The sequence below is a fragment of the Boleophthalmus pectinirostris genome, unplaced genomic scaffold (genome assembly GCF_026225935.1).
Source record: "Boleophthalmus pectinirostris isolate CB_2022bp ecotype Guang Dong unplaced genomic scaffold, ASM2622593v1 HiC_scaffold_7, whole genome shotgun sequence".
Lineage (NCBI taxonomy): Eukaryota > Metazoa > Chordata > Actinopteri > Gobiiformes > Gobiidae > Boleophthalmus > Boleophthalmus pectinirostris.
In genome coordinates, this window is record NW_026571473.1 from 17,240,789 (window position 1) to 17,253,593 (window position 12,805).

At 40.8% G+C, this 12,805-nt stretch overlaps 1 protein-coding gene across 1 annotated transcript in view; it reads right to left on the minus strand.

Annotated features, from left to right (window-relative positions):
• Positions 1–12,805, minus strand: part of LOC110160066 (fibrillin-2-like) — a 57,575-nt gene that overhangs the window by 3,200 nt on the left and 41,570 nt on the right. Inside the window, 45 exon segments of the mRNA XM_020924673.2 lie at positions 232–348; positions 473–595; positions 674–799; positions 870–1,076; positions 1,237–1,362; positions 1,439–1,570; positions 1,668–1,790; positions 1,868–1,987; positions 2,210–2,335; positions 2,494–2,559; positions 2,644–2,796; positions 2,889–3,014; positions 3,107–3,226; positions 3,307–3,435; positions 3,774–3,890; positions 3,966–4,091; positions 5,616–5,741; positions 6,117–6,242; positions 6,314–6,385; positions 6,475–6,624; positions 6,705–6,830; positions 6,913–7,038; positions 7,130–7,198; positions 7,276–7,437; positions 7,592–7,714; positions 7,852–7,974; positions 8,063–8,188; positions 8,270–8,392; positions 8,477–8,599; positions 8,881–9,006; positions 9,083–9,208; positions 9,289–9,411; positions 9,507–9,632; positions 9,728–9,853; positions 9,927–9,971; positions 9,974–10,054; positions 10,145–10,270; positions 10,348–10,575; positions 10,659–10,784; positions 10,912–10,962; positions 11,080–11,217; positions 11,645–11,764; positions 11,978–12,103; positions 12,425–12,550; positions 12,631–12,684. Coding sequence (XP_020780332.2) covers positions 232–348; positions 473–595; positions 674–799; positions 870–1,076; positions 1,237–1,362; positions 1,439–1,570; positions 1,668–1,790; positions 1,868–1,987; positions 2,210–2,335; positions 2,494–2,559; positions 2,644–2,796; positions 2,889–3,014; positions 3,107–3,226; positions 3,307–3,435; positions 3,774–3,890; positions 3,966–4,091; positions 5,616–5,741; positions 6,117–6,242; positions 6,314–6,385; positions 6,475–6,624; positions 6,705–6,830; positions 6,913–7,038; positions 7,130–7,198; positions 7,276–7,437; positions 7,592–7,714; positions 7,852–7,974; positions 8,063–8,188; positions 8,270–8,392; positions 8,477–8,599; positions 8,881–9,006; positions 9,083–9,208; positions 9,289–9,411; positions 9,507–9,632; positions 9,728–9,853; positions 9,927–9,971; positions 9,974–10,054; positions 10,145–10,270; positions 10,348–10,575; positions 10,659–10,784; positions 10,912–10,962; positions 11,080–11,217; positions 11,645–11,764; positions 11,978–12,103; positions 12,425–12,550; positions 12,631–12,684 — 5,460 coding nt within the window.

Genomic DNA, 12,805 nt, shown 5'->3' on the forward strand with positions numbered 1-12,805 from the left:
CCTTTGTAAATGTATAGTATGAGATATCGCTTGTGGATCACAGACATTGGTAACTTAGAGGCAGAATATGCTACTCTTTTCCTTCTCTCTTTCTGTATCTTTTATGTTATGTAAGCCATAAAAAGACAAATGTGCTTTAAATATAAAAATCTTTCTAGGTTATCTGCTTGGCAGTCCCATGGCAATTAGCTCAGAACAGGGCTAATTAGCTCAATCCCACTGAGCACTCACCGATGCAGGCCGTCTGGTGCTGAGTGAAGCCAGGAGGACATTTGCAGGTGAATCCTCCGATGGTGTTCACACAAAGGAACTGACAGTTGTGCTGCTTGGTGGAGCACTCATCCAGATCTGAGACATGGTCAATTTAAGTCCATGAGTGAATGTAGTTAAAAGGATTAATTTAAAATGTTTAATACAAGCAAACGCACTAAATAAATATACATATATTGCTGCAAAAATTTCCACTACACACCTTTACATGTCTTTCCATCTGGCTGCAGGCTGTACCCTCTGGGACAGGAGCACAAATAACTGCCCTCAGTGTTCTTACATAGGAAGTTACAAGGCTTTGGGGACAGAGCACATTCATCCATATCTGAAAACAGAAAAAGGAATTTCACTCAAACAATACTGGTATTCGATGTGTAAAAGAATTTTCAGATACGACCCTCACCAACACAGGAAGTGGCGGTAAAGTCTGCTTTGTAACCAATATTACAGTGACATCTGAAGGATCCAATTGTGTTGATGCATTGACCATTCTTACACAGGTCTGGGATCACTAGGCACTCGTTAATATCTGAGAGTACATAAGAAAGTTAGAGAGATGTTCAGATATTACTGTTGTAAACTACAGAAAATGAAATTACCTCGCCCATCAGTAGTGTAGCCTGGTCCAAGAGGGCACATCTTCTTGTACTGGACCGTGCCAGGGAGTGGGCAAAGCTCACACTGAGTGCCCCATCCTCTGCCGGCGTTACAGCAGCACTCAGACTTAGTCACACTGTTTCTGTTTGTGGACGACTGCTGACACATGGTCTGCAGGGCCTCCATGTAACAGTAGCCTTTCCTGTTGTCTATAACACAGAGTGGCTTAAGATAATTTTTGGAGTTTTAGTTTTTAGCTTGTTTGTTTTTAGTAGCTGAAACTAAACAGTCATAAAAGTTACATAAAATTATTCCCTGTTGATTAATTCAGTGTTAATTAAAGCCATTGAAATTGTGGCAGTATCTTACCAATGCACTCGGTTCCTGTGGAGCTGGGCTCAAAACCATCGTTGCATTCGCAGCGGTAACTTCCCACAGTGTTGACACATCTCCCATTCTTACAGATGCCAGGTTTGGCACGGCACTCATTCAAATCTGGCATTGGAACATAAACAATGTGCATGAGTGTACAGGAGTATGTAGCATTATGTATGAGGTCAATTCCACTCACCCATGCAGCCCTCTCCATCTGGGCGCCGCTGCATGCCAGGAGGGCAGATGCACATGAATGTACCGATCAGGTTCTTACACATCATGCCCTTTGAGTTACAGTCATCCAAGTCCTCCGCACACTCATCCTGGTCTGCTCAGGAGGAAAAGCAACCAACAGTTAAGTCATGCGGTCCAAATACAATGATATTATATATAGCTAGATATCTATTCAGATGTGGTTAGCAAACCTCTGCACATGCGATGGTCATCTCTCAGGACGTAGCCGGATGGACACATACATTCATAAGAACCAAATGTGTTGACACAGCGGAAAGCACACAGCAGTGGATTCTGGGAGCATTCATTTACATCTGAAATAATGAAGGAATAAGATGAGACTGATCTAAACGTCTACATCAATAAGTTTGATTTTGAATTTGATGCTTGCCTTCACAGGTCATCATAGTGCCCGGTTCAAAGCCCTCATTGCAAGCACACTCAAATCCACCAATAACATTAGTGCAGGTTCCATTTCCACAGGGATTTCCAATAGAGCACTCATCAGTATCTGCAGGGGACAAGCAGTAAATAATAAAAATAAAACATGTATGCCTTTAAGCAGCTATTAACGGTTTCTGTTTGACCTAAATTACACCAAGATGCAATGCAGTACATTAATCTAGAACTATTGATTTTCTGTCTGAGGAAAACGTGTCTGCCATACTATTATGCTTTACTTTTATGCAGAACCATAAGTAGTTATTTGACACCTTGTGCAATATCTACTTACCAACACATTTGACTCCAGTGTAATCCAGATTGTATCCAAATGGACATTCACATCGGAAAGAACCATCTGTGTTGATGCAGATGCCATTCTGGCAGATGCCTGGATTCTCCAGGCACTCATTCATATCTGTGGATATAGAAACAACATATATATCTATCTCTCTCTCTCTGTAAATATATATATATATATATATATATATATATATATATATATATATATATATATATATATATATATATATATATATATATATATGATACATTCCATGTTGATTTAGTGCTGACCTTCACGGGTATTTCCTGGTCCAGGCAAAGCACCATGGCCAAAAGGACAAAGTGTGTTGAAAGCAGCTGGGGATGTAACAAGAAAGGTCAGTGTCATTATCTATACAAACTTGTTAAATTTAATTAACGTATGGTGTGTATAGTGTTTACCTTCGTTCTCTTGAGGACATAGCTCACAGGGAAGCCCCCAGCCCTCACCAGGCATCTTACTGCAACAGCATTTAGCCTTTGTTGTGTTAAAGGCTTTGGGTACTGAACATTTTCCAGCCTCAAACTTGGTGAAGCAGAAACTCTCTCTGGTGTCTGACATTTTGGAAACAATAAATCAGGTCTTATTCTCAGGATCCCATTACATTATCTTGATTAGGCTAATACAAACCAACAGGTCCTCTTACCGTAGCAGCTGCGTTTGTTGTCGGACAGAACAAAGCCTGGCTGGCATGTGCACTGGAAGCTGCCCGGAGTGTTGGTGCAAGTGCCAAACTGGCAGATGTTGGGCTCGACATCACACTCGTTAATATCTGCAGACGGAAACAGTTTAAACAGCACATTTTAGGTGAGTGCTTAGTTTTAAGGTCCAAAATATAAAACTTTGTTAGACTTGGACTCCTACCTATGCACTGGTCATTCTGCACTTCATATCCAGGGGGACAAATACATCTGAAAGATCCATCCAGGTTTTGACAGGTTCCTGGAGAGCAAGTTCCTGGCAGACTTACACACTCATTGATATCTGAAAAGAAAAGGCCACTTAAAGTCTGTCCAAAACTCAGAAAAAGTTTATAATACTTTAAATATAAAATATTCTCTTACCAACACAGTTTTTTCCATCTGGTGTATTTTCATATCCTTCCAGACAGAGACACTGGAAGGAGCCCAAGCCATTGATACAGTGTCCATTCCTGCACACTTGACCCTGCAGAGCACTGCACTCATCAATGTCTGCAAAATCATATGGAAACAGTCAAATCCAAGTCTGTTGTTGATATCATAAAAATTCAAAACTATAAAACACATTGCTAAAGGCATTTTTAGTATTTAGATTCTTTTCCATTTCTTTAAGATTCAGCTATAGATATATAAAGGTTAGATGAATGTAACAAATGTATCAAATGTACCTTGTCATTCATCTGTTTGTTATTTGTCCAATAGATTGCATAAAGAAAGGGCAAAATGTATTTCCATGATATGTTAACAATATTATAACTCTTCAGCAGATGTCGACCTTTTCAAAGAACACTAACTAGAGTTGACCTTTGTCAGAAGTGATCGATGCATACCCATGCAGTCATTGTTGTGTGTGAGCTCAAAGCCGGGGAAACACAGACAGTTATAGGACCCCACAGTGTTTTTACAGGTGCCATTTCCACATGGCTGTCTGTCACACTCATCGATGTCTGAAACAACAACAGTACAGTCAATTGTTTTCACACACATTCAGCATAATCTACATAATGGAGAATGAGTCTTACCCATGCACATGGTTTGGTCCAGAGTGGCCTTGAAGCCATTGTGGCACAGACATCGGTAGCTTCCCTGAGTGTCAATGCACTCTCCATGGCTGCAGACATTAGGGATTTCCTGGCATTCATTGCGATCTGAGTTTTAACATAGAAAGAGCAATGTCCATTGCACACTTTATTTTTATGTCATATGAGAAATATAATGTTGTATAAATACTATACATAATGTATAACCAGTGTTGTGCAAGTTCACACTTTTCATGAACTAGTTCAAAGTTCAGTTCACACTTGTTCAAAGTGAATAGTTCACGTTCATAGTTCACAATTTTAATTTCGAACTAGTTCAAAGTTCAGTTCATTTTATATTTAGATGAGATCTGTAAATGAAAGGCTGCTTTTATTTTTCAAACTGACTTCTAGTTTACAACAACTTTACAAGATCCACTGTTGGACAAGTGACTTTAAAACTGTAATACTGTCATTTGTCATTTCTTGTATTTAAACATTACACGACTATTTGAACCAGAACTAAACCAGAACTCCAGGACTAAACCAGGACTAAACCAGGACTAAACCAGGTCTAAACCAGGTCTAAACCAGGTCTAAACCAGGACTGAACCAGGACTGAACCAGGACTAAACCAGGAACCACTCAGACCAGGACTAAACCAGGACTAAACCAGACTAAACCAGGGACTAAACCAGGAAAACCAGGACTAACCAGTAAACCAGGACTAAACCTGGACTAAACCAGAACTTGGAATCTAAACCAGGACCGCCCCTGAGAGAACCCCGAGTGCGATCGGGCGTCAGCTGCGTTTAGTCTCGGTGGAGCGCGGACTTCTGCGTCGGTCCTTTCACTCAGGATCACGGTCTACGCGGGCGCACCTCCGGCGTTTCACTGCTGCTGATATCGCGGTGATTTTAGCAAGTTTGTATGAAGAAAAACGAAAAACCCACCATTTCAATCCAGGTTAAAAAAGCATTGTGACGCGCGTTACTGACATATGTACCAAGTAAAATAATACGCGCGTGTAGATTTCAGAAAATAGGATCCATTCTATTTTTTGACGCTCTACACGAGCGTCCCCGTCAAAATACACAGAGAGCATGTATCTATTTTTGTATTTGTGCATTTACCATCAGCACATTGTGCTCCCTGGGCAGTTCTGTATCATGTGAAAGAGCCCAGATCCACATACACTGTTAATTTGTGCTTTGAAATTTACCTTTGAAATCCTTGTGTTTGCCGTGGTCAGCCTGTACAGAAGGTAAATACAAGCAGCTAAACGCGACTTCTCATTGAGAGACACAAGAGCCCGTATGTTCCACTAAAGCTGCCGGTGGAGTCGCCTTCGCGTTGACACGCGGCTGTGGTTTCGCGAGGTGAAGTGCGAGCAGATCGTCACTCGTCAAATTCCGACGTTTAACTAAACCCCAACAGTGACGTACGTCGTTCATCACACATAATTTGAACAAATTCACGTTCAAGTTCTTGATTTACAAAAGTGTTGCGTTCAGTTCAAAGTTCACTGAAAAATGAACGTGTTCAATGAACGCGTTCTTTTGAACTCGTTCATGCACAACACTGTGTATAACAGTGTTAATGATTGTTTCAGAGGGAATCCCCATTAGTGCTTGTCAGGCAAAGTGAACTCACCAACGCAGGCTCCACTCGGAGACAGCTTGAATCCTGGAGAGCATTCACAGCGGTAGCTGCCTGGGATGTTGATACAGTTGGCGTTTCGCTGGCACAGGTTGTCTCCACTGTTACACTCATCAATATCTGCACAGGAGGAAGAGGGAGGAAACAGAGCCAATCAATCACAAGCTCTAAAACTGTCGTCTGTGAGCGGGCCGTCAGCTTGTGGCCCGTGGGAGGCAAAACATAACGCGGCCATTTTGGCTGTGCTACACTTAGGACAGTAACTAGCACTTTCACAATGATTGAAAGTCCTGGCAGCAGCTCCAAATTGGAGCCACAACACTGATCTTTACAAGGACATAACTCACATAGGGAAAGGCAGCATTAACTCCACTGAGTGGACATTTTGTAAAAATGCCTAGCTGAACACAGAGTTTCACAACATACACAATAATTTTCAGTGGCAGGCATACAATATTAAAACTGTGAGTTTCTATGTTTGACACCATTTCTGACCTTCACAAATGAGAAGGATATTGTTGTAGCTGAAGCCCATTGGACATTCACAACGGAAGCTACCGATCTGGTTGATACAGACACCATTGGCACAGATCCCAGGGATCTCCCTGCACTCATCAATATCTGCACAAAACAATAACATTATAAAAAAGGAAATAATAGAAAACAACACTGGTAATTTGTTAAATGCCCACCAATAGGCTTTCCAGTGTGGATGTCAATGATGAAGCCTGGAGCCTGGTTTCCACACAGCAGTTGGTATTCATCTAAAGGGAATAGAAACAGTGTAAATGAGATGGTGAAATTGAAAAGTTTTAATCACACTCTTGATGTTGTCGTGGTGATAGACGCGTACTGGTGGCGGGAGTTGGACAGGCTTCACAGGGTTTGTTCCAGGCCTTGCCCACATTGTAGGCACAGCAGCACATCTTTTTGGTCATGTTAAAGGACAGCTCATTTTCACATGTGTCATTGAAGTTACGGTAACAGACACTCTTCCTCATGTCTAAAAGACAGAAGTAAAATTTATTAAAAATAAGAGAGAAAATATCATGTCCACAGCAGCAACACAGCAACACAACTCACCCATGCAGTTGTTTCCTCCATTGACCTGCATATATTCTGGAGGGCACACACAGGTGTAGTTCCCCAGAGTGTTGTAGCAGGTACCAGGCCCACAGATGCCAATGTGAGTTGTACATTCATCAATATCTGAAAAGAATATTGATTAATACCAAACTATTTACAGTTTTACACATTTTAATTTCATGCATTTTACATAAAAGCTTCTTACCCTCACAAATACGAGTTTCTTCATTGAGGTAGTAACCTGCAGGACACTCGCACTGAAAGCTGCCAAACGTGTTCACACAGTTTCCTCCCTGGCACAGACCAGGCAGCTCTTGGCACTCATCAATATCTACAAGGGACACAAGTTAGTCAAAAACTAATTTTTAAGTACATTTTGATAAAGTTGGTAAAGCAAAAAAAATAATAATAATAATTCAAACCTTCAAGAATAACAGTGATGGGGTTTGGTCGGAAACCCTCTCCACCGGGACAGAGGGTCTTATATTCAGCTGTAGAAAGACATCAGTTTTAAAATAAAAATGTTGATGATTTTGGTATAATATTTCCAGCTATCCAGGCGTCTTACTGGAGTTGGAGGGTGGACAAAGTTCACATGGGTTGCCCCAGGCTCCTCCCAAAGAGCAGCAGCAGGATGCTCTGGTCACCCCCACACCAATCTCTGCACTGCACGAGATACCCCCATCTCCTCGAGCCAGGACATCAAGGAAGCAGTTACCAACACGTGTATCTGGGAATATTTACAAGATTAGTGATTCAGCATTGACTACAATAAATAGTACATTAAATGTGCTTATATACTCATTACATTTGGGAACCAAGTAGTGAATTCAAGATTTAAGAGAAAAAAAACAGAACTAGTTAAAGCTGGTACAGTGACTCACCCACGCAGCCAACTCCAGTCGGGTTAAGCTCAAAGTCGGCAGGACAATTGCACAAGTAGCTGCCTGGGGTGTTCACGCACAGTCCATTGATGCAGTTCACAGGGTCAGCACACTCATTGATGTCTGCAGACATATAATAGAACCATGTTTAGATATTAGTTGTATTGAATCAGTGGCCAATATTTCTAACTATGTCCTAGAGACACCAGACAATTGTCTGTTCAGTATGAGAGCTGTGATTACAGCAGTCCAACACTCACCAGTGCAGTTTCCTCCACTGCGGTCCAGCTCATAACCGTCATCACAGACGCACCTAAACATGCCTGGAAGATTCTGGCACGTTCCAAACACGCATATGTTCTGGAAATTACACTCATCGATATCTGCGAAACAGGATGATACATAGCAGCACATGTACTACATATTGTTTTTACACATTGTACACATGTCAAACAAGTGAGTGTGCAGTACCTTGGCAGGCCTTATTGTCCTCGGTTGGTGTAAAGCCCATCTCACACTCACAGCGGTATCCTCCTGGAGCATTCAGGCACTGGCCATTCTCACACAGGTTCACATTATCTGCACACTCGTCCATGTCTAAAACAGAAGAAACAAACAATCTCGTGAGGTTCACATATGGATACAATTATTTCACAGTGTTTTTTAAATTAACCTTACCAGAGCATGAAAATCCATCTCCATTGAAGCCCTCTTTGCATGTGCACCTGTAAGAGCCTGGTGTGTTGACACAGTCTGCGTTGATGTTGCAGTTGTGGTCTTCTGCAGAGCACTCATCCTGGTCTACAGATAGTAACAGGATGTACATGAATCCAAAAACTAAACAATTACTAAAATGATAAAATACCAACTTCTTTTCTCACTCACCAATACACTTGATGCCATCTCCGATCCAACCATCTCTGCAGCGACATTTGAAGCTTCCAGGTACATTAATACAGGCAGCGTGCATGTCACAGTTATGGGCTCCAATCTCACACTCATCCACATCTGTTGATACAGAATAACTTAATGACTTTTGCAAAATAATATACATTTAAGACATACAAACATTAAATATTATACTTGTATTAATATAGTTTGATGCACACATGGCTTCTGTACAGCACTCATTTCATACAGGAAATTGTAACTTTCTTTTCACCAAGTTAGGTGGTCTTTGGGTTTATAAATAATAATGTCTCTACAATACTGTATGCATGAGTTCACCTCCTCAACTATATAGATACACACACCCCTATAATTCATACACAACAATTAAGTTTATATACCTGTGCAGCCTGTGGATCCCTTCTTGACAAAGTATCCCAGCTGACAGTGGCAGATGAAAGAGCCTTTGGTGTTCTCACAGTCACCGTGGAGACAGATGTTTGGGTTCAGGTCACACTCATTCACATCTATAATAATGTTCACCCATTGTTTAGAAAAATCTGATTGATGAATTAAATAGTAAAATTGGATGACTGTTCTTACCGATACAGGTCCTCATGTCCATGGAAGCCATGAACCCGTCATAACACAAACACCGATATTCACCAGGAATATTAGTACACTGGCCTCCATCACAAATGTCAGGTGACTCTTCACATTCATCAATATCTAAACCAAGAGGAAACAGAGTCAGCCCAGTCAACATCAACATGATACATAAATATAACCCAGGTGTTTAAAGTCAGTACCTGCACAGGTTCTGAGGTCAGGCATCAAAGCATAACCCTCACTGCAGCTGCACTCATAGCTGCCCTCTGAGTTTGTACAGTGAGTTTCACAGCCTCCATTCATAATAGTGCACTCATCAATATCTGGAAAAAATAAATCAATAGTAAGACAAAGGCAACAAGACTAGTTATCAGTGTTGGAGAGTTTTGGGGTGTTTACACTGAATCAGAAAACTCACCAACACAGCTCTGTCTGTCCGGTGTGGCCTGGTAACCTGTCTCACATGAACACTGGTATGTTCCTGGCATGTTCACACACTGCCCATTTCTGCACAGATTCTCACTGAGTTCACATTCATTTAAATCTGAAAAACAAGATTAAAATGTTATTGAATTATAATAAAACATGTTATTGACTACACAATAGTAAAGTTATACAGTTATGCAGTATGTGGCTGACCTTCACAGGCAGAGCCATCGCTGCTCAGAGTGTATCCAGAGGGACATTCACACTCATAACTTCCATCTGTGTTGAGGCAGGTTCCTCCACGACACAACAGAGGGTTCCTCTCACATTCATCAATGTCTGCAGGAAAAACAAAAGATGTCAGAAGAGAGAAATGAGCATATAAGAAGTAATCTACTCAGGCTTGACTCACCCATGCAGTTTTTCATCATCATGAATCCACTCTCGTAGCCCTCAAACATTCACACTCAAAACTACCAGGTGTATTGACACATGTTCCATGTCCACACAGGTCAGGGGAGATACGGCACTCATCAATGTCTGACAAACAAAAGTATAAACATTTTTGGGAGATTTTGGCAATGTACAACAATGTTGCCTTGTAATATTGCATGTGCTTTCAAACTGTACCTGTGCAGTTCCTTTCCTCAGCAGTCAGGGCAAACCCACTGTTGCAGCGACATTTAAAACTGCCAATGGTGTTACGGCAAGTCCCGTGAGTGCATATACCATTGAACACCTTACACTCATTCACATCTGAGGATAACACCCATATTATATTAGATAACTATGAAATACTATATTTTTCATGTTCTAATTTCAAAGTAATATACCTTTATAGAAGGATCTGCCAGTCAGAATGTCTCCTCGGTTGGCAAAGCCACGGCCTCTGGGACAGATGGTTTTGAATTCAGGTGTATCCTCTTTGGGGCATTCCTCACAATCGATACCCCAGGCAGCACCCACCAAACAGCAGCACATGTCAATGCGGTACCGTCCGGGCAAAGGGGCCCCACATTCATCCTCATGCCACTTCATGTAGCACTGCTCAGACCGCATGTCTGAAAACATCACAAGCCATATTTAGCTGAGTCCCACAGACTTAAGATGTATCAGTAGAGTCTCCCTTTTGTAGGTTCCTTACCCACACAGGTACGTCCAGTCCCATCCAGAGTGCGGCCCTCGGGACACTCACAGCGAAATGAGCCCTGAGTGTTCACACAGCGGCCATTTGTGCACACGCCAGGGAACACCTCACACTCATTAATGTCTAAAGGGAGCAATGCATTTAGATTACAAGGTTAAACATGGAAATTTTCTATGTGATTTTAATTGGATATGTACCAGAAGTATTTTATAATATTTATACTATGAAGGACAGAAAGTAAATGGCTTACCTTCACAAATAACACCTTTCATACGAGCAAATCCACGGGAACATGCTGTATCTATAAGATTAATAAAATGAGTCAAAACCATTTATTAAAATTCACATGCATCTAGAGTACAACATCAGGATACTGTGAATATAAAATGCAACTGATGATTGTATAATGGTAACTGACCAATTTCACAGGGCTCACAGGGGCTGCCCCAGGCTGCTCCCAAAGTGGAGCAGCACTCAGACTTGAGTGTGGCGCCGTTGATGTTGACTTCACAGCGGTTGTCCTGAATGGTTAGCCAGCAGGTGCTCTTCATGCTATCTGTAAGTGACGGGAGTAATGCAAATTTCAAATATAAACCAAATGGCTATTCTAAACTTTAGAGACAAAAAAATAAAACTTTTATAGCTCCAATATCACATTAAGGGTCACAAGTTGACTAGAACGAATCATCACTGCATTCAAAATTCCATGTGGCATTATTTAATAATGAAAAGAAACAAAAGAAACCAAGCCAAAAATTCTGTTTGTCACAGCTCTCACTACATCAGTATGAACCTACTTGAGATCTTAATCTTTCAGCTCTGAACTAAATCTATGTATTAATGTCTAATAAAATGCTAATCCAGTAATAAAGTGAGCCAAATACCTAAAATACAACGCCCAGTATAAACTTAATCACCCCCAAAGATTGATTTATTTACTTAAGTTATTTAGAGATTAGTTCCAAAGTAAAGACAGTTCTTACCCACGCAGATGGTGTTGGTGGAGTCCAGCTTGCTGCCGTGAGAGCACTCACAGTTGAAAGACCCGGCCACATTACGACATACTCCATTGATGCATGGGCTGGACTCGCACTCATTGATATCTGAAACAGAGCACATGTAAGGTCAGGGCTGAGAATTACCATCAGCCTCTGGCAGTGATGAGTACATTTATTCTGTTTCTCTATGAAGGGAATTCTGTTTATTTGGAATTTAAGACAACACATCTGGTACAAATGACCCACTAGCGGCCTTGATTGGCAAAAATGACATAACACAGAGCTGCAAGTGAATTTATTTGTCAATGATTCACTTACCCTCGCATGTCTCGGAGTCTGGTTTGAAGACAAAGCCCTTGGGACAGGAGCAGGTGTAGGAGCCAGGAGTGTTTCTGCATAGGCCATTGTCACATAAAAGCCGGTTCACCAGGCACTCATTGATATCTGAAAAAAACAACAACAGTCTCTGGTCAAAGCTGAGTTCTTTTAAAAATGTGTATAACAATAAGATAAGAAGGTCATCCTTTATTGTCTCCCATGGAAGAAATTTGTCTTCAGGAAGGGGGTCACATTCTTTTACAGAGAGTTAAAAGTTATAAGAGCATAAACATTTCAGAGAAGACTGAAATGCTAAACTGCTAAACTAATACAACAATCTCATGATTTCAGAACATGTTTGTAGGTGTCTAAACTACAGTGTTAGCCAATTTTATACCAAATAGGTCAGGATTATTTTTTTGCAAAAAGAATTTAAACATAACCTACCAACACAGTTTTTGCCGCTACTGTCAGATTCATAACCAATGTTGCAGATACAGCGATAACTTCCTCTCAGATTCTCACAGATGCCATTTTGACAAATATCTGGATCCAAGGCACACTCATTGATATCTATTAAAAAGACATAAGATAAAATGTGGAAGTGACTCATGAATTGTTAATTTTACTTTATAATTCTAAATATTGCTCACCTCTGCCATCAGCTGTTATACCAATGCCACTACTACATACAGCCTGGAACTCAGCTATAAAACAAGGAGAAAAATGTTAATCATCATCAATTGAAGCAATTCTTGGGATGCCCAAAGAAAAGATATTATTATTATCATTATAAGATATGAAATTAATCAAAACAACTACACTTAT